Consider the following 22,199-nt stretch of genomic DNA (forward strand, 5'->3'; position numbering starts at 1 on the left):
TTCTGTTGTGGGCAAAGTCTTCGAGAGAATTGTAAGGGATAGGATTTATGCACATCTGGATAAGAATAATGTGATCAAGGATAGTTAGCATGGTTTTGTGAAGGGCAGGTCGTGCCTCACAAACCTTATTGAATTCTTTGAGAAGGTGACTAAGGAGGTAGATGAGGGGAAAGCGGTAGATGTGGTATATATGGATTTTAGTAAGGCATTTGATAAGGTCCCCCATGGTAGGCTACTGCAGAAAATACAGAGATATGGCATTGAGGGTGAGTTGGAGGTTTGGATTAGGAATTGGCTGGCTGGAAGAAGACAGAGGGTAGTAGTTGATGGCAAAGGTTCATCTTGGAGTGCAGTTACTAGCGGTGTTCCGCAAGGATCTGTTTTGGGACCATTGCTGTTTGTCATTTTTATAAATGACCTGGAGGAAGGGTTAGAAGGTTGGGTGAGCAAGTTTGCGGATGATACGAAAGTCGAAGGAGTTGTAGACAGTGAGGAAGGATGTGGCAGGTTACAGCGGGATATAGAGAAGCTGCAGAGCTGGGCAGAAAGGTGGCAAATGGAGTTCAATGTAGCTAAGTGTGAGGTGATTCACTTTGGTAAGAGTAACAAAAAGATGGGGTACTGGGCTAATGGTCAGATACTTGGTAGTGTGGAAGAGCAGAGGGATCTTGGTGTCCATGTACACAGATCTCTGAAAGTTGCCACCCAGGTAAATAGTGCAGTGAAGAAGGCATATGGCGTACTGGCTATATTGGTAGAGGAATTGAGTTCCAGAGTCCTGAGGTCATGCTGCAGTTGTATAAGACTCTGGTGCGGCCGCATCTGGAATATTGTGTGCAGTTTTGGTCGCCATACTATAGGAAGGATGTGGAGGCATTGGAACGGGTGCAGAGGAAGTTTACCAGGATGTTGCCTGGTATGGTAGGAAGATCCTATGAGGAAAGGCTGAGGCACTTGGGGTTGTTTTCATTGGAGAAAAGAAGGTTTAGGGGTGACTTGATAGAGGTGTACATGATGATTAGGGGGTTAGATAGGGTTGACAGTGAGAACCTTTTTCCACGTATGGAGTCAGCTATTACAAGTGGGCATAGCTTTAAATTAAGGGGGGGTAGATATAGGACTGATGTTAGGGGTAGGTTCTTCACTCAGCGAGTCATAAGTTCATGGAATGCCCTGCCAGTAGCAGTGGTGGACTCTCCCTCTTTATGGGTATTTAAGCGGGCATTGGATAGGTATATGGAGGATAGTGGGCTAGTGTAGGTTAGGTGGGCTTGGATCGGCGCAACATCGAGGGCCAAAGGGCCTGTACTGTGCTGTATTCTTCTATGTTCTGTGTCTATATAAAACCTTTACAGTTACTACACTATCTCAAATTTGATACATCCACAAATGGGATGCAGCATTTTCAGTCCTTTCAGTCTGAATAACGAAATTCAGTAGTTTCTCAACATTTTTTTTCAACTTCTTGGTTACCTTGGTGAAAAGAATAAATACACAAGTTTCAATCTTAGTTTTATTATAAAAATCAAATTTTCATTTGTTACAACTTGACTTGAGAGTAACAGAAAGAGCTTTATACAAAAAAAAAGTTCAGACAAATAAAGCACTTATTTTACATTTTCAGGATGATATTAAGCAAATGGATAAGACTGACCAAATGTTGGTCATTAACACAAACACATCCTTGCAAAGTATATCGGTACTAGGGGATTGCACCTGGTACACAACAAAATAGTTAGCTCCAATTGACAGGAGGAAAGTCAAAAGGAAGAAAACAAAGGTTTACAATTAATACATTGAGCAGCACCAGATCCTTCACTTCCAAACAAGATTGTTTACTTTAGACATACACCACTGGGGTGATTTTTGTATTAGAATTTGGCACAGAGTTCTATTTTCACTTAGACGTATACCCGGAGAAATATTCCAGACATTCCTGGCTCCATGTACACAGCAGCAGACAGTTTAATAATCCTCATGTACTAATTATCCTATGCATATCTTGATCAAATTATTTTATGGAATAGTGACATAATTAAATAATTGAATACTAGAAATACCTTAAATGACTGCATCATGATTTAGACTCACTTGGCATTTCCATCAATCGCAATGACTGTTACAAAGTATTCAGTTTTTGCTACAAAATGTGTTTTTTTAATACAATGTAATAATATAAAGGTGATAATCTGTATTTTGCACAGTACCTTAACTGATAATTGAAAATTACATTTAAAATGGAAAAAATAAACTCATCTGGCCATCTATTAAAAAAAAATCTGAGATTGTCATTACCTTATACTAATGTTTTATAGAAAAATAAAATGAGGCATAAAGTAATACAACTATACATGAACGTATTGCAAGGATATAGGGACAGGCTTTACAGGAAATCTAATACAAGGTTATCTTATAGCTTATAAATAGGTTATCTACACAATGTGGTATAAAAATACACTCAGAACATTTGCGGGCACTGAAGTTAAAAGCTCATTGACTAAGAATTTAAAAAGTATCAAGGCATGGTTTATGCCCTTGGTCAAATACTTCAAAACGTCACAGGTGCTATTCCACTACTTGTCCCCAAATTACTTTAAAATAATGATTTTCACCACAAAGAAGCTGACTTTCGTCCAGTTCGCCCACTCTGACTCTGCAGCAAAGGTGCAGAATAGCTTCAGAGCACATGCAACTTTAAAAGCTGCAGTGTGGCTGACATTGGCTTCACTGTGAAATCATATACATTATTGGCGCTGGTGTGACAAGAATCTCAGGAACTGACTCTGCATATGCTCTCCTTCAGCTGAATGTTACTGAAACAGTTTTGCACAAAAAGGCAAGATCCTCAAGCCAGCTCTCTGAGTTGCTGCTTTCAATTCTGTAAGTGTTGTGCAGCTCTCTCTCTTGTATAGGAAACAGAAGATAATTAAATTTTATTTTCACTATAGAACTTTGGGCACTGGAGTTGCAATCCATCCAGTATCCTGTGCCCTGTTGATGTGTCTGCTAGTCTTCTATGTCTTCTTAGGTACAGTTGCTTCCCTGGGTTAAGGCATTTTTGTTTGTGGAAAAAAAAATCTTGTTTGTACAAATTTTTACAAATTTTATGGCACAACCAGCAGGCGCTGTTAGAAAATATATAAATATCCTCTCTTCTGTACAATATGCTTGCAAATCATTTCCCTTCCCTCCCAATCTATTTTCACTGTACAAATCACATCACCTTTTTTTAAAATGCAGTCTCTTCATATCAACAATTATTTACAATAGGCAAAGATGGTGCTCATGAGGAATCTGTACATGGGGAGGGAGGGGGTGGATAAAGATGATGCGAGTAACTCCTTTCTGTATAAGGAGAAGGTGGGCAGCTTTCATAGTTCTCCTCAGCGGACAAATACTGGCTCCGTGGAGTTGGAGGCGGAGGGAATGGTTCAGAGTCATAGTTCAAATCGCTATAACATTTCGTTGTAGCAATTCTCCTTCCAGGGGTGTAGTCACTGTCGCAGACATCAGTACTGCAAGGAGTAGTAGGAGGAGCAAAATTTCTGTAAGCATATGGTCTGTAGCTATAGACGGAGAAAGAAAATACAAGCTATTAATATCAATTTACTTGTAAAGTACTTGCAATTTTCATTTGCTGGGTTTTTTAAAAACAAGATTTAAAAAATGTGGGTGACCATGTAAAGCATAATTACTTTTCTCTTAAAATGGGGGGGAAGCATCCCTTTCTCGAAGATATTTTTTTCATGCAAGAAAACCAGATTTTAAAATGAAACCATCTGTGCAGAGAGAAACACAGTCAATGTTTCAAATCAGACGTGATTTGATAGTCAAATTGGACTTGACATGTTAGCTTGGTTTCTCTCTGCATAGATGTTTCCAGACCTGCTGAGCTTCTCCAGCATTTTCTGTTTTTATTTAATAATTCCAGCATCTGCAAGGTTTTGCTTTTATATGGCAGTAAAATGTTTAGCTGCTTACAAAATCACTTATTTTTGAAGTTTGGCTGACTGGGCTTATGCAGTAATTCCTTTTATTCATTCATGGGATTGTACTGACTGGACCACTATATACTGCCCATCCTTAGTTACCCTTTAGAAGGTGATGTTAAACTGCTTTCTTGAACGACTGCAGGGGCCATATAATACAAGAATATCATTAGGAAGACGGAACCATATCACCGATCCTGGATCTAAGTCAGGATGTTGTGTGACTTGGAGTGGAACTTGCATGTGGTATGTGTTACCCTTGTCCTTTTAGGTAGGTAAAAACATGGCTTTAGAAGGTACCGTTGAAGGTGCCAAGAGTTTTTGCAGTGCATCTTGTAAATGGTACACACTGTTGCCACTGCACATTGGTGAAGAGTGTGAATGCTGAAGGTGGTGGAAGGTGCCAATTAAATATGCTGTTTTGACTTGACAGTGCTGAGCTTCTTGAGTGATGTTGGAGCTGCCCTCATCCGGGCAAATGGAGAATATTCCATCACACTTCAGGCTTGCGCTTTGCAGATAGTGAACAGGCATTAGGTAGCCAGATGAATTACATGTCACAGAATTCCTAGCCTCTCACCTGCTCTTACAGCCAAAATATTTAAATGGTTGAACCAGTACACTGTCTGGACAATAACAGCTGTATATAAACAGTAGAAGTTGAGGTGATGGTCCTGGCTTTGAATGTCAAAGAAAGGTATTAGATTTTCTCTTGTTGGAGATGGTCACTGTCTGGCACTAGTGAGGCACAAATGTTACTTGCCACTTATCAGCCCAAGTTGAATACTGACCAGGCCTTGTAGCTTATGAACACAAGTTGGTTCAGTATTGGAGTAATTATAAATATTGTTGAATCTTAGTGTCAGTGAAATTCCAAACTTCTGACTTATGATGAAAGGAAGGCTATTGATGAGGCAGAGGATTTTACTCTGAGAACCAGAGGACACAGTTTAAGATTAAGGGTAGGCCATTTAGAACAGAGTTGAGAAGAAACTTCTTCACCCAGAGAGTGGTGGGTAAAGGGAACCTTGAGTATCCAAACGTAATGGGTGGGCACTATTTTGTTCGGATAATTGATTATTCGGTTAATCAATTAAATGCCTTTCCTTTGGGGCTCAGAGTCTCCCCATTCAGGAGACTGCAGCAGCACACAGCGTGCGAGACCCCCCCCACCCCGTGCAACCCAAAGGACTAGCCACACTACCATACATCAGGAGCATTTCCAAACTGACAGCCAGACTACTGCGACCACTAGGACTCATAACAGCACACAAACCAATAGCCACACTCAGACAACAACTCACCAGAACGAAGGACCCGATACCGAGTATGAGCAAAACCAATGTAGTGTACAAAGTCCCATGCAAGGATTGTACAAAACACTACATAGGACAAACAGAAAGACAGCTAACGATCCACATCCATGAACACCAACTAGCCATGAAACGACACGACCAGCTATCCTTAGTAGCCACACACGCAGATGACAAGCAACATGAATTCGACTGGGACAACATTAGAGAACAGCCAGGGAATTCCTAGAGGCATGGCACTCAGCCACAGATTCAATCAATAAGCACATTGACCTGGACCCAATATACCGACCACTGCAGTGGACAGCTGGAACTGACAACCGGAAGCGGCAGAGACAGGCCACTATAAATGCCAGAGGAAACATCACAGAAGTGCTTCACAGGAGGCTCCCAAGCACTGAGGATGTCACCTAGACAGGGGACGAAATGATTGCAACACAAATTCCCAGCTCGGCGAACAGAACCACAATAATGAATGGAGTGCTGGCTCAAAGGGCTGAATGGCCTACTCCTGCACCTATTGTCTATTGAGAAACTCCTGAAGTGATGAGGTCCTGGGATTGATTGAATGACCTCCAACAACCACAACCACCTTCCTTTGTACGAGGTAGGACTCTAACCAGCAGAGAACATTTTCCCTGATACCTATTGAATCTTGTTTCGTTCGTGCTCCTTGATACCCTCCTCTTACCTCCCCTCACATCTGGCGTTTAGCTCTTTTATCCATGTCTAAACCATGTCTGTAATGGAGTATTGGTCTGCATTTTTCGATGTCCAGATAATTGTCTCCAATGCTTAGATGGGAGTTGCGCATGGGGACCCTGTAGAACTCCCATCACAGCAGACTCCAAAACAATTGCTCAGAAAATTGAAGATTTTGACAGGCAACTTCCCAGCACCTGGAATTCTCCAAAATTATCCATTTAAAATTGGAGAATTCAGAGGATTCTGCTGCAGTTAAGAAATAGTTAAACAGGAAAAGGCAGTTTATTAAATTGCTAATCTCATTGTGTTCCCCATTTACCTGTATGATCTGTGAGTAGAAGGACTATTGGAGGAGTAACCAAATTCCATGGTATAATGTGAACGTTCAGTAGCTGGTGATGGTGGAGGATTCAGCATCTAGACAAGAAGAAAAAAAAACTATAAATACGAGTAATCTGTTTAAAAGTTACGTTCAGAATGGTAACCACACATTTGTGATATGAGCAACAGATATTTCTGAGATTCATACGCAGTGTTGACTTATTTCAGCCAGAAACATGAAAGAAACAAAGCAACGGTCTCAGTATCATCAAATGAGAAACTCGGGGGATCAGAGAGGACCAAGTCCACTATATTCACTCTCTAACAAAATGTAGGTGTTTCAGTTGCCATACACTCAAATGATCTGTCAATACTCTGTCCATGATACACATGAAAAATTATCTTTTGTATAAAGGTTCTGGTATGTTGCTGGCAACTGTTCTCAAAAGTTTGTTCTGCTGACCTCAGAATTCAGGAAAAAAAACAGTAGGATTTGTTGCGAAAAAGGACCAATACAATATTTTCCTTTTTTCACACAGTCTGGGAATGTAAACATAGATTCAGCCAAAAAAAAAAGAGCAAAGTGAAAATAAGGCATGGTGAAGATATCTTCATATTTAAAATGTAATTTATATTGGTTTAATTTAGGCTATTCTTTAAATAAGAAAAAAGTCAAAGTTGATAAATAATGTGTCTACTTACAGGAGGGAAGTAAGTGCCTTTTGTACTTGAAGAGCTGCTGGATGAGGCCCCTGTAACATGAGCCCTGTCATATGGTGGCCCACTGCTTCCACCCATAATACTTAGGGAACTCATCACAGACTTGCCACGGGACATACCTACAATTAAAGAAAACACAACCAGTAATTAATTTAAACATATACAACACAGTAAGTATGTTTAAACAATACACGACGTTATTTAAGATGCAGACACAATCATGAGCCAGATCTTGTGACTCCCCTTCTCCTTTGCTTTAACCAACCACCCATTACTGTTCGCCTTGAAATGGACGAGAGATGAAGGACTAGCCCTACTGCAGTTGAAAATAGTCAATGCTTTCACAACAGTGTCAAAATTCAAAATAAGATGGCATTTTAATGAAGAAATGACTTGAGATTCAGAAAAGATTAACATAACTGAAAGACGGTCAACACAGTACAGTCAGTTCTGGTATAACATGATAGCTGTGTTCTTTTGCAACCCCATATTATAGAAAAATTGGGCTTTAGAAACTGCTGGCACTGTAATAGCGTTACAGCCGATACACATTTTAAAGGTTTGCGCTGAAGAAACTGCATGCCAATTTGTCAATTGCGTTACAGCTAATTTGCGTTGACGAAATGTGTGTTATAACAGAACCACCTGTATTGTGAAGAGGAAATCATATTTGATACGTGTGGCCAAGGTTCTTTTAAGGATATAACATGCAGTGATAGAGGGGAAAAATCAGTTGATGTAATGTATCTAGATTTCTGGAAGGCATTCAAATAAGGTGCCACACACAGCATTATTGCTCAAGACAGGAGCTCACGGTATTGGGAATAACAGAAGATACAATCGGGGTCAATGACATTTTTTCAGGTCTGAAAGTCGGAGTGTCATAGGGTCAATACGTACTATCAATGTTCATGACTTGGACAATGAGGTAATGTGTATCAAAATTTTCTGACAGTATAAAAGTAATTATGAGAGTATGTGGTGATAAAGACTCAAGGAGTCTGCAAGGGTATATAGATAAATTAGGTGAGTGGGCAAAACTTGGCAGAGTTTAAATGCAGGAAAGTGTGAGGTCATGCACTTTGGTTGGAAGAATCAAAAAGCAGATTATTAAAATGGAGGGAGACTCCATAAAAGTGCAGTGTTGATAGATCTGGATGTTCTTATGCACAAAACACAGTTAGCGTGCAAGTGCAATTAGCATTCGCAGTATTCAGCTGCTCAAAGGGTCTATGCAGAGCAACTAGTGTGCTGATGCTGTTTGCAACACTGATCTCTGGTTCTGAAGTTGCTGCCACTGCACATAGATCTCGGGGCCCACGTAAAAGAAAACAGAAGGAATAATGGGTGCAACAAGATATTCAGGCGGCAGATGGTATTTGACTTTATTACTAGGGTTTTGAGTATAAAAACAGAAATCTTGTCACAACTGTACAGGGCTTTGATTAGACAACTACACCTAGATTACTGTGAACAGTTTGGGCCCCTTATTTAAATAAGATCATGCAAGCATTAGAGGCCATTCAAAAGAGATTCACCTCGCTGATTCCTGGATGAAGGGGTTGAGTTATCAAGAATGGTTAAACAATTAAGGCTTTTAGTCACTGATGTTTAGAAAAACGAGGGGTGATCTGATTGAAAACTGCAAGATTCTAAGGGGGCTTGACAAGGTAAATGTTGCGCTGATGTTTCCCACTAGTGGAAAATCTCAAACTAGGATCACAGTTACAGAATAAAACAGAGGTGAAGGAATTTCCTCTACAAAAGGTAGTGACTGTCTTGAAATATTGGCTATAAGAAAAGCCTTGGAGATGACCCTCGTGATATAAATCTTATGTAATCAAGCAAGAAATACAGGCAATGTCTCCAGAGTCGAAGGGTTGCTGCTGGTCTCAGGAAAGGAGAATTTCAGCTACACACCCCACTCTAATCAGTGCCCTCTTTAAAATGTGTACATGATTATTAGGGAGAGACTAGATCAGATGTTACTACAACAATGGCATGACTGCATTGTTTGTTTTCGAAGTAACTGCTCATTTTCCTCCAGTATGACACCCAGAAAATATTCAGTGCTTATGGAACCAAATAGCTGGTGGTGTCAATGAGAAAAAGCCATTGAGGTAATAATCAAATAAGTGAAACCTTGGATGGCTTCAATAGAAGAAAGGGCACCAATGGTAAAATATATCAAAATTTAATGCTGCTGTAGTTATCAATCTAATTTTTTCTCCTATGCAGTATCAGTATCCACCTAAAATTGTGTCATGGGATGTTTTAAATCTGAGGGGCAAGATTGTGGGCGACACGGTGGCACAGTGGTTAGCACTGCTGCCTCACAGTGCCAGAGACCCGGGTTCAATTCCCGCCTCAGGTGACTGACTGTGTGGAGTTTGCGCGTTCTCCCTGTGTCTGTGTGGGTTTCTTCCGGGTGCTCTGGTTTCCTCCCACAGTCCAAAGATGTGAAGGTCAGGTGAATTGGCCATGCTAAATTGCCCGTAGTGTTAGGTAAGGGGTAAATGTAGGGGTATGGGTGGGTTGCGCTTCGGCGGGTCGGTGTGGACTTGTTGGGCCAAAGGGCCTGTTTCCACACTGTAATGTAATGTAATGTAATCTAATCTAAAAAAAAAGCCTTATAAAGTACAATTTTAAAAAAAATGTGCAGTAAGCTACATTAAAACAGTTCCCATAAAAGGAAATCAAATTCAACAAGACAGAAAAGCCTGATTAATCAACGACAAAATTATAGTTTTCCACTGTGATTTAACACAAGGCCTCAATTTTCAATCTATGATGATAAAGCATTCCTACCTTGAAGTGATCCTGGGAGGGAGTTAGTATGTGGCACATAACCGAGAGGCACTGAAGCAGATCCATGTACAACAAAATCGTTTGTCATTGTTTCTCCATCGCCTTTCATCCGTGGACACAGAACACGTTGGCAAATAAAGTATATAGCTCCAATCACAAAGACAGAAAGGATGACACCAATAATTGAACCAATGGTGCTTGTAGGTTGAGGGGTAGGCTCTTCTGTAGGATCTAATAAATTAGCAGAAATATATTTGACAAAGCATTGATTCTCTTGGTCAGTAGAGACCAAGGTAAATTTATTGCATATAGTTGGTATGAAATGACTGTTTATAATCTTTATACATAGGAATGTACAGAAGAGAGGTACATAGATAAATTTATTTAAATATGATAATCCTGAGTTTAGATTCAAAAAGGAGAAGCAAACAGAAAATAACTAAAAGCAAATCTCTTAGGATTAATTCAAATTTCAATTTTGCCAACTCCACATTAAGCCAATTGCACAGTGATAGTATGTAACAATGGAAAATAAACTACTAAAGCTCTACAGTAATGTTAATAACACTCAGCTCATCATATTACTGAAACTATGGAGCAGAAACCTGCAATGGAGAAACTTGATCTGCAATTAGACCTAGTACGAATTTCAATCTTAAAATTACCATCTGTAATATTGTGGCTGTTCATTCTCCCTCCCAGGTGTCTAACCTCACCCCAACATAAAACACACAGTCTTAGTTCCTCCTCCAGCTGCCAAATTTAAATAATACTTTTTGTTAGTGAAAATAGCACAGTTCAATTCAATTGTTTCTTGCCCCATTTTAGCATGACCTCCTTAATTTTCAATAATTCTGTAATTTCTTATAACACTGCATTGTGAATGCCTCAAGGCCTCATTAGTTTGGCAATCACCACAAATACAAATAAAATATATTGGATGTACGTAGCACCTTTTCCAAAGCATAAACGGCGAATACAGTGCACGTGAAATATAGTCACTGTTCACAAACAGCCAAATATACAATCTGTTCTGATAGTTCCATTCTCATGCAATCCTCGCATTGTACAAAAATTGCTCAATAGCCACACCATGTAAAATTGATGAAGCTAGAATCGCGTTTATATAAAATACATGGAAGAAAGTTCACGTTCAATAAATAATGGTCTATATTCTTTAATCATGTTGAAGCCAATTTGTGTTGAAAAAATGCATGTTATATCAGAACTGACTGCACACAATAACAACCAGATATTGTTTATGAAGTTAATTAGATTTTTCTTTGAAATAGTGCCACAGGGTCTCTTACACTCACTCAAGGGGACAAAAATGGCTTCATTTACCATCTTATCAGATGGAGACAGCATCTGATACAGTGCAGTACTCCCTCAATGTCACATTGAAGTGTCAGCTTTGATTTTTGTCCTCAAGTTCTGGAATGGAACTTGGACCCAGAACTTCAGATTTTGAGTATTGTATAAGTATTAACTGAAAAGGTTAACTGACTTCACAGGATAAGCCCTACCTCTGAGGGTTTAAAGGACTGTTCTTCAGTGGAGCCAACACTACCACCACCCCTCCCCACCTAAGAGTGACTAGTGCATCGTACAATGTTTTTCACACACTCTGTATTCCAGACTGACTGTTTTGCTCTTTACATTAATGGTATGTAGCTAAAGTAGCCATGTGCATTTACTTTTAAGTTCAGCCTGATGTCTCACAAGATAACCGTAGAGATAATGTAACCAGTTAGTAAATAAAATATAATAAACCAGTACTATTTAATCAAGGTAAGAGCCCATCTTTTATCTAAGGCGTCATGTTGATACGCTTCACCACATGGTATTGGCAGCTTGACTAATAGCAGCAAGAAGCATTAGTGACGGTGAATCCACCCAAACACATCCCAAATAAAGGATTTTGAATATGCTGGCATTCAGTATTACAAATACTAAGGTGATAAAGCTGCCACTGAAATCAGGGCTAACACCTGACAAAATAAACTGGAAAGCCAAAGTGTTCCAGGAAACAAACATTTTCCTTGAGAATACTATGCAATTTTCAAAAATTTTATTGAATCTGTAGTGCTCTATTACTCATTTTGATAAGAGAGCCCAACTGGCACCTGTAACAATGTCAAGCTAGAATTGGGATTGAATGTTAATTGAGAGCAGTTAGGAGAATTTAAGAACAAAGCACGTAGAGCAGTCCTTCCAACATCTGCTCTCAAAAATACCAGAATGAGAAGAGGACACATTTTGTTTGCTACACTGCAGAAGTTTGAAGGAAAAGTATTTATTCTTTGACTAAAGTAAACTGCTATTTTTGCACACTAAATATAAAGTATTAACTTACCTAAACAGAACCCTGTAATAAAAACAATGTGATATTTGGTGAAAACTTACAGCACGCAAGTTCATCTGAATTGTCGGTGCAATCTCCATTATGATCACATCTTTTATGCTTGGCAATGCACTGTCCAGTGGCACATTGAAACTGGTCCATAGCACACAGAACTGAGAAGCAGACAAAGAAAAGGTTTTACTTTCTTGAGAGGTCAAACATAATGCGGAGGTTCAGAGTTGGAACACATCTTAATACACAGCAATTTAAAAACAGTAGTCAGTTTTCAACCTTTCTTCCCCAATAAGATGTAATTACCATCAGAATGTTCAACTGAGATGGTTTCATAAGTAGTAAAACATTGAGATTATTTGCTCAGTTGTACTACAGAGTCTCAGCAATGTCATTTTGTAACTACATGCCAGATGCTAGCTGAGAATGGAAGCAGACTGATCCAGCTCTCTCCGGACCATAGGATTGGAGACTTCCTGCATTTGAAAATCAATGGCGCCAGAATCATCTTCAGCTGTACAATGGCACTTAGGCTTTAAATATCGTGAGCAGAAAGTAGAGAGTCATTACCAGCCAATAGAGCACTATTCATCTTATCAGAAATGGAAAAACAAAAGTATTCAGATCATGTGCCTGAAGCAGACCCTTTGTATTTTTAAATAAGGCACCTAAACATTCATCTGAAACCCCCTTGGTAAATTGGGCAGCCAGAATATTGATAGAGTCGGTTGCTGCTTTCAGGAAAAAAAAAGATCTAATTGTTATTGAACTATGAGTCCTTAAAGGCTGCAGGACATTACCAAAAATGGGGAAGTGATGGTCTAATGGTCTTATTAATTAGATTAGATTAGATTAGATTAGATTACTTAGTGTGGAAACAGGCCCTTCGGCCCAACAAGTCCACACCGCCCCGCCAAAGCGTAACCCACCGATACCACTACATCTACCCCTTACCGAACACTACGGGCAATTTAGCATTGCTGGGTTGTTGTTAATCCAAAGAGCCAGGTAATGTACTAGAGACCTGGGTTCAAATCCTGTCATGATAGATGGTGGAATTTGAATTCAATTTTTAAAAAAACCTGGGATTAAAGAGTTAAGAGGTGACCATGAAACCATTGTCAGTATTCGGAAAAGCTCATCTGGTATAACAATGCTCTTGAAGGAAACATGTTGTCTTTACCTGATCTGGACTACATGTGACTCCAGCCCAACAGCAATGTGATGGACTCTTAAATGCCTTCTGGGGTGAGCAATAGATGCTGACATAGCCAGAGACAGCTAGAGACACCCTCAGCCCATCAACAAATTAAAAGATAAGCTAGTATTATATTCTTAACTGAACGTGATATCAGAAGAGGAGCAGATCTTCTCTTTCCAAATTCCAGCCCCCAACACCAAATGCCCAATGAACTATTCCTGGTCACTCCAAACCCCCACCTCTCCAATTCTGAACAATTCCCCCACCCAAAGGTATGGAAGCACCTGTCAGGCCATAAAATTCCAGGGATGTACAGGTATCAGAACCTATTGATTACAATACTGTTAAGTAATCCTCAGGCTTAAAGAGAGAGTGGAGTGAGAGTTCAAATCCCTTTAAATAAATTAAATTTATTTAATTAACTTAATGTAAGTTAGCATCAATAATTATCACCTCAAAACTACTGGATCATCATCAGAAATCCAACCAGTTCACTAATATCCTTTGGGGAAGTAATATGCTGTCCATATTCAATTTGTCCTCATACAGCTTCAGAGCCACAGCAATGTAGTTGATTCCTAACTACCATTTGAAATGACCTACCTGATACTTTGTCAAAACTGACATAAAAACCCACAATCAGAAGAAAACCAGACTGATTACTCAACATTGATTAGATGTTAAACTCAGACACAACAATGGTACAATCAGCCTATTCAACATTGCAAAATTGTCTAGATACCAGAAGCTTGTGCTAACACGGGAAGAGTTGTCCCACTGGTGATTCAGCGAATGGCTAACAGTCACATTTATAGTCTTAGCTCACAACTGATGTCCCAAACTCCATCAACAGCTCTGAAGGGTCATGCTGGACTCAAAACCTTAACTCTGTACCTCTCTCCACAGATGTTGCCAGATCAGCTGAGGTTTTCCAGCGTTCTCTGTATCTGATCCCCCATCACCACCCCTGGCTATGTGCTATTCCACTGACAGGGTAGAGATGGTGGTACTGTAGTGTCCAGTAAGGAGCGAATGGCCTTGGACTACATATAATTGACTCTAAGCTCATTGTTTAATTTCCAAGGACACCTCCTGTAGTTTATCATTTACCATCTTCCATCAGTTGATGCGCCAATGCTCTTCAAACTGAACACTATTTAGGAGCAGCAATAAGCAAATACACAAAGTACACTGGATGAGGATCTGAATGTCCATGATTCAGACTGGCTTAGTAGTGGCTCAACTGTGCAAGCTGGCCAAGATTTGAAGGACAGATTTGCCATACTTGGCCTGTGGCAGGTATTGAAGGAACCTACAGGAGACAGAAAAGCTAATTCGTCATCAATTTACTGGTTGTAAATGAGTGTATTAAGCTGAGCAACCATAGCATAGTTCTATGAAGTCAAATCCCATCCTACATTGGGAATACTACCCACTGTGAGAAACACAATTGCTGTACTAAATACGATATATTTGAACAGACCTAGCAGCTTAACAGTGGGCAACTACAGGTACAGTGGACCAACATAAACACCAAGAGTGAATTCAACCACATGTAAAATCATGATCTGATATTTATCTCTCATTGTCATAACATCAGATCGGGAGATCGACTCTGTTCAATGGAGTGTACAATAGCACCCGATAGACCAAAAAATGAGGTGCCACAATGTTGAAGTAGCAATATAGATAACATGCATGCTTAACAGCAGAAGCAGCATCACAGACAGCCCCTTATTAAGTTAAAGGAGCTGCAGCTTCCACAAGCAAGGGGAGGGCGGGATTTTCCAGACTTTATGAAGTATCAGCTGAGTTCTCTATTAAGCTACACAGCCGATTGATTGCCGGTCACACGAGACCCAATCCGGATGGACATCGAGGCCTCTCAAGCAAAGTGCCCCCTTATTAATCTCTTATTTTTAGATAAAATGAAAGTCATTATGGACCATTGTAAAAACTCTATTGTATTAAACACAATTAAAGCCTGGAAGATAATGCAGCAAAATGAGGGCAACTCACAAAAAAATCTCCCCTTATACTCCTATAGTGGGAGCATAGGGTTTTCAACCAGGGCTCACAGATGCCACATTTAAATCCTGGAGGTCCAGGGGTATTTCCTGCTTCGAGGATCTGTTCGATGGGGAGGTTATGATGTCTTTTGAACAGCTACACCAGAAATTTGGACTACCTAATGGAGACCTCTTTCGGTACTTCCAAATTCGAGATTACATACAGAAGAAGACTACATTATTAGATTGCTCCTATAAATCAGATAGGGAATGAAGAGTGCTGTGGCCAATGGGTTTATCCTCGGTCAGCACTCTCTATCATTCACTACATAATGAAGTATCAGAAGACATGGAAAGATTGTTTAAAACATGGAATCGGGAATTGGGGTTGGAAATCTCTTCAGAAATGTGGGACGATATCTGGGAAAATGCCAGAAAGATCTCTATTTGTAATAGAACTCAAGCTATTCAATTAAAGATATCCCATAGGACTCATATAGCACCAAAACAATTGGCAAAATTTAGGGCAGGAGCATCTCCAATGTGTCCTAAATGTAAAATAGAGGTCGGCACTCTCTCACACTGCTTATGGACATGTCACAAGATCCACAATTACTAGGTCAGAGTAGCAAATGCTCTGACAGAAATCTTGGGAGCAGAAATTAGGGTGGATCCAGTATCTCTTCTCCTGGGCTTTTCGAGCCTGCCTTCCCTGGTTGTGCACGTGAGGAAATTATTCTCCATTCTCTCCTTTTGTGCAAGAAAAAATATCTTAGTAAACTGGGTAGCTGAGGGCCCTCCAGGACTTTCGAATTGGTATAGGTTGGTCATGGAATGCATTCCCCTTGACTTCCTTACAAATATGGTGCACCAAAAAACTTAATTATTTTATAAAATATGGCAACCCTTTCTGAACTATATAGATACAGATATTTTGGCCATTTTGTCAAGGGCTTTTATCTAGTTGTGGTAATGGTTCTGGCTGGTCCAGGGACCCCCGGGGGAGGAATCCCGTATGAATACGGGTTTTATTATGACTTGATGTTAATTGGTTCTGACAATGTACCTCATTATTTAATTATTATGTTTTTTTTTTCCTTTTGAGTAATGCAAGATATTTTATTATACGTTCTGGTTAGTTATAAGTTAGATTTGTAGTTCGTGAAGTGTTTTTTTTAATCCTTTCTCTTTGTTTGCTAGGGTTTGGCTATTATTTATTTAATATCTAACTGTACATTAATGTTTTTTCTTCAATAAAAATATCTATCAAATAAAAACAGCAGAAACAGCATGCGACAGACTATGCAATAGCACCACTGATGCATGAGACCAAAGATCTGCAGTTCTGCTACATTCTGTAGTGAATAATGGTGGACAAGAAACAAAAATTGTTTATTTAGTTTCCATAGACATACAGCACAGAAACAGACCCTTTGGTCCAACTCGTCCATGCTGACCAGATATCCTAAATAAATCTAATCCCATTTACCAGCATTTCACCCATATCCCTCTAAACCCTTCCTATTCACATACCCATCCAGATGTCTTTTAAATGTCATAATTGTACCAGCCTCCACGACTTCCTGTGGCAGCTCATTCCATACATGCACCACCCTCTGCATGAAAAAGTTGCCCCTTAGGTCTGTTTTAAACCTATGCCCTCTAGATTTTGACTTTTCCCACCCCAAGGAAAACTTCTTGTCTATTTATCCTATCCATGTCCCACAAGATTTTATAAACCTCGGCAGGTCATGTCTCAGCCACCATCTCTCCAGGGAAAACAGCCCCTGCCTGTTCACAATCGCCCTACAGTTCAAACCTTCTAATCCTGAAAACATCCTTGCAATTAGTTTCTGAACCCTTTCAAGTTTCAAACCATCCTTCCTATAGCAGGGAGACCAGAATTACATGCAGTATTCCAATAGTGGCCTCACCAATGTCCTGTACAGCCACAACATGACCTCCCAACTTCTACACTCAATGCACTTATCAATAAAGGCAAGGATACCAAATACCTTCATCACAATCTTATCTATCTGATATTCCACTTTCAAGGAACTATGAAACTGCATTCCAAGGTCTCTTTGTTCAGCAACACTCCCCAGGACCTTACCATTTAAGTGTATAGGTCCTGACCTGATTTGCCTTTCCAAAATGCAGCACTTTACATTTACTTAAATTAAACTCCCTCAGCCCATTGGACCACCTGATCAAGATCCCGTTGTAATCTAAGGCAATCTAATCTTCTTTGCTGTCCACTACACCTCCAATTTTGGCATCACCTGCAAACTTACTAACCATGCACTTCCTATGTTCACATCCAATCATTTATAAAAGTGACAAAAAGCTGTGGACCCAGCACCAATCCATGTGGTGTATCACTGGTCACAAGCCTCCAGTCTGAAGAATAACCCTCCACTGCCACCCTCTGTCTTCTACCTTCGAGCCAGTTCTGTATCCAAATAGCTAGCTCTCCCTCTATTCCATGTGATCTAACCTTGCTAATCAGTCTATCATGTGGCACTTTGTCAAATGCCTTGGAGAACATAGATCACGTCCACCACTCTGCCCTCATCAATCCTCTTTGTTACTTCTTCAAAAACCTCAATCAAGTTTGTGAGACATGATTTCCCACACACAAAGCCATAATCAGTCCTTGCATTTCCAAATAAAATGTAAATCCTGTCCCTCAGGATTCTTTCCAACAACATACCAACTATATAGGCTCACTGGCCTATATAGTTCCCTGGCTTTCCCTTACCACCATTCTTAAATAGTGGCACCATGTTAGCCAAATTCCAGTGTTTCGGCACCTCACCTACAACTATCAATAAATATCTCAGCAAGGGGCCCAGCAATCACTTCTCTAGCTTCCCACAGAGTACTAGGGTATATCTGATCAAGTCCTGAGAATTTATCCACTTGGTGCATTCTAAGACATCCAGCACCTCCCTCCTCTGTAATATGGACATTTTTCAAAAAGTCACTATTTATTTCCCCTGTTCTGTGTCTTTCGTCAACTTCTCCACAGTAAACACCAAGGCAAAATACTTGTTTATTATCTCCCCGATCTCCTGCAATTCCAGAGGAAGCTCTATGAATATCTCCACCCCCAATGCATGCAGAGTCCAGAATTTTGGCACAAAAGACATGGCTGGAGTTATTCCACTTATTTTCTGCCATCTGTACCATTGGCCAGCTGGTTTCAGCCTCCACTTGAGAATTCCACCATCACAAATGGCAGTCTTAGGCCACTTCGATTCATTCCACATGCTATCATCAAGAAGCACTGACAGTACTATCAAACAGCACTTTCTCACTACTCACTGATGCTCATTGTGGGTTCTGCCAGGACCACTTAATCACAATTTGTAATCTTGACTTAAACATGGACATGACCTGAACTGCTGAGCTAAGGTGAGAGCGACTGCATTTAATATCAAGGAGCCCAAATAAAGTTTAGGTCAATTGGAATCAGGACAAAGATTCTAATGACTGGAGTCATGCTTCTAAAAGAAGACAGATGCTCATTATTACTGCATACAATAAATACTAACCTCGCAGCTAAACCCTCATCTCCTAATTGAATTAAAAACTAACTTCTGACCTCATGATGGATGGAAGGTCATTGCTGAAGCAGGTGAGACAGCTGGGCCAAGCTACTACCTTGAGGAACTCCTGTAGTGATATGATTGACCTCCAACAACCATAAGCACCTTTCTTAATGTTTGAAACCATACTTGGTTGAATTCTCTCTCATTGTCACAGTTACTCTCACCTGACCTCTGGAATTCAGCTCTTTGGTCATTGTTTGGTCCAAAGCTTTAAATGAGATCAGGAACTGAATGGTCTTGGCAGAACCCAGACTGAGCTGCAGGGAACTGATTACTCCTTTGCAGGTATGGCTCGGTAACACTGTTGACAACCCCTTCAGGGACAGATGAGGAGGAATTTTTGGTTTCTTAAAAAAAAAGGTAGTGAACCTGTGGAATTCTTAACCTCAAGGCTGGAACATCAAATTGTATTCAAGGCTGAGATAGACAGATTATTAATCACCAAGGGAAACAAGAGTTACATGAAAAAGGCACGAAAGTGGAGTTGAGGATTATCAGATCAGCCCCAATCTCATTGAATGGCAGAGTAGACTTGATGGACTGAATGGCCTACTTCTAGTCCTACATTTTATGATCTTTCATCGCTTTACTGATGATTGAGACTGGAGAGGAATTACCTGGACAATTTTCCCTGTCGTTGGGTAGATTCAAGCACTGTAGCTGTCCTGGAACAGTTTGTTTAGGGCTGCAGCTAGTTCTAGAGTGCAAGTTTGCAGTCCTATTACTGGAATGTTGTCAGGGACCACAGCTTTTGTAATACTGGTGACTTCAGCAGTTTTGTGATATCACATGAAGCAAATCAAATCTGCTGACGGGTGGTGTCTGTGATACTGTGGGCTTCAGGAGAAAGCAGAGGTAAATTATTCACTTAGCACTTTTGGCTGAAAGATGCTGCAAATGCTTAGCCTTGTCTCTGTATTGATTGGCTGGGTACCCCCCACCAATCCTAAGGATGGGAATATTTGTGGAGCATCCACTTCCTTGTAGTTGCATTAACAACTGGAAGTGGCAGGACTGCAGAGGTTGGATCTGGTCCATTAATAGTGGGATGGGTCGGCCATGTCCATCACATGCTGCCTCAGCTATAGGCACACATAAGACCTGGAAGAACTCAGCAGCTTTGGCAGAATATGTGGAGAGAGAAACAGAGTTAACATTGCAATGTGACTTCTTCGAAACCCCAAACCCTCGAGTTCCAAAGAATCATCACTGGACATGAAACATATGGCTAGAGGTTGTAATTTTTACTTTCGATGTTGTAATATCTGGTCTAGAACTGTGACTTGCTATGCCATTTCAGAGATCTGTTAAGATTTAGTCATTGCAATGGGTCTGAAATCAAGCAGACCAGACCAGATAAGGAATGAGAGATTTCCTTCCCAAAAAGGCCAGTTGGGTTTTTAACCACAATGACTTCATGGTCACTATTAGACTGAAATTTATCAGAATCAAATTTCGCCACCAGCCATGTTGGGATTTAGATCCTGCGTTCTAAGAACTATAGCCTGCAGCTCTGGATTACTTGTTCAATACCATTACCACCACCTCCTTTAATGACGATTCACTGATGATTGTCGTGTTCAATACCATTCATGACTCCACTGATATTGAAGGAGTCTGTACCCATACACACCAGGACCTAGATGACATTTAGCTTGGCCACACAAATGGCAGAAAACAACTCCAACAAAAACCATGTAACCACTGCCTCTGGGCATTCAATGACATTATCTTCACTGAATTCTCCACTATCAACATCCTGGGTCATCACTGACCACAAACTGAACTGGACTAACCATATAAACACAGTGCTTTCAAGGGCAAGTCAGAGGATAAGAATTTTACAGCAAGTGATTCCTCTTTTGGCCTCTTAAAACTTTTCCACAAACTGAAAAGCTGAAATCAGAAGTGTGAACTCGACATTTGTACAAATGAGAGTGCAGTGCTAAGAAGACAACATTATCTGGGCAAATAAGCTCACATGATAGTTTAAGGGTTTAAATAGGATGCATTTCACATTCACAACCTTGGGTGCATATTGGCAGCACCCACACCATCTGCAAAATACAGTGTAGCAAATTACCAAGGTTCTTCTGATAGTACCTTAAAAACCTGTGAGTTTTAACTGACTGGAAAGGTATGGCAAGAGGCACATAGCAACACTGTCATCCATAAGTTGCCCACTATCCTGAATTAGTTCATAAACATCAAGGTTAGATCACATGGAATAGGAGAACTGGCTATTTGGATACAGAACTGGAAGGTAGAAGACAGAGGGTGATGGAGGGTTGCTTTTCAAACTGGAAGCCTGTGACCAGTGGAGTGCCACAAGGATGGTGCTGGGTACACTGCTTTTCGTCATTCATTTAAATCATTTGGATGAGGACATAAGAGGTATAGTTAGTAAGTTTGCACATGATATCAAAATTGGAGGTGTAGTGGACACCAAAGAACATTACCTCAGAGTACAACGGGATCTTGACCAGATGGGTGAGGCGCTACGTTTGGAAAGACAAATCAGAGCAGGATGTATACACTTAAATGGTAGGGTCCTTAGAAGTGTTGCTGAACAAAGAATCCTTGGAGTGCAGACTCAGTTCCTTGAAAAAGTGGAATTGCTGTTGGATAGGATAGTGATGCGATATAGGGAGAGGCTGAATAGACTAGGGCTATTTTCCCTGCAGCATCAGAGGGGGTGACCTTACAGAAAGGCATGGATAGGCTAAATGGACAAAGATTTTTTCCCTAGGGTGGGGGAGGCCAAAACTAGAGGGCATAGATTTAGGGTGAGACAGGAAAGATTTAAAAGGGAGCCAAAGGGCAACTTTTTCACGCAGAGGGTGATGTGTATACGGAATGAGATGCCAGAGGAAGTAGTGGAGGCTGGTATAATTACAACATTTAAAAGGCATCTGGATGGGTATATTACTAGGAAGATTTAGAGTGATATGGGTCAAATAGTGGCAAATGGGACTAGATTTATTTAAGATATCTCGTCGGTATGAACAAGTTAGACCAAGGGTTTTGTTTCCGTGCTGTACATCTTCATGACTCTTTTGTAACACTGGGTCAAGATCCTGTAATACTCTAATTAACAGCTCTGTGGGAGAAGGCTGACCAGACTTTTCAGAGTGGTTCCCTGTGACAACACTGCCCCGCCCCC

General features: G+C 40.3%; 1 protein-coding gene across 1 annotated transcript in view; it reads right to left on the reverse strand.

Annotated features, from left to right (window-relative positions):
* Positions 1-1,499: 1,499 nt before the first annotated feature.
* Positions 1,500-22,199, reverse strand: part of lrp6 (low density lipoprotein receptor-related protein 6) — a 192,974-nt gene continuing 172,274 nt past the window's right edge. The window contains exons 19-23 of the mRNA XM_072552131.1: positions 12,263-12,373; positions 9,857-10,087; positions 7,031-7,167; positions 6,327-6,424; positions 1,500-3,566 (exon numbers count right to left, since the gene is read on the reverse strand). Of these exons, the coding sequence (XP_072408232.1) occupies positions 3,284-3,566; positions 6,327-6,424; positions 7,031-7,167; positions 9,857-10,087; positions 12,263-12,373 (860 nt within the window). The 3' untranslated portion in view covers positions 1,500-3,283. The remainder of the gene's footprint in view (positions 3,567-6,326; positions 6,425-7,030; positions 7,168-9,856; positions 10,088-12,262; positions 12,374-22,199) is intronic.

The sequence above is a fragment of the Chiloscyllium punctatum genome, chromosome 32, assembly GCF_047496795.1.
Source record: "Chiloscyllium punctatum isolate Juve2018m chromosome 32, sChiPun1.3, whole genome shotgun sequence".
NCBI lineage: Eukaryota > Metazoa > Chordata > Chondrichthyes > Orectolobiformes > Hemiscylliidae > Chiloscyllium > Chiloscyllium punctatum.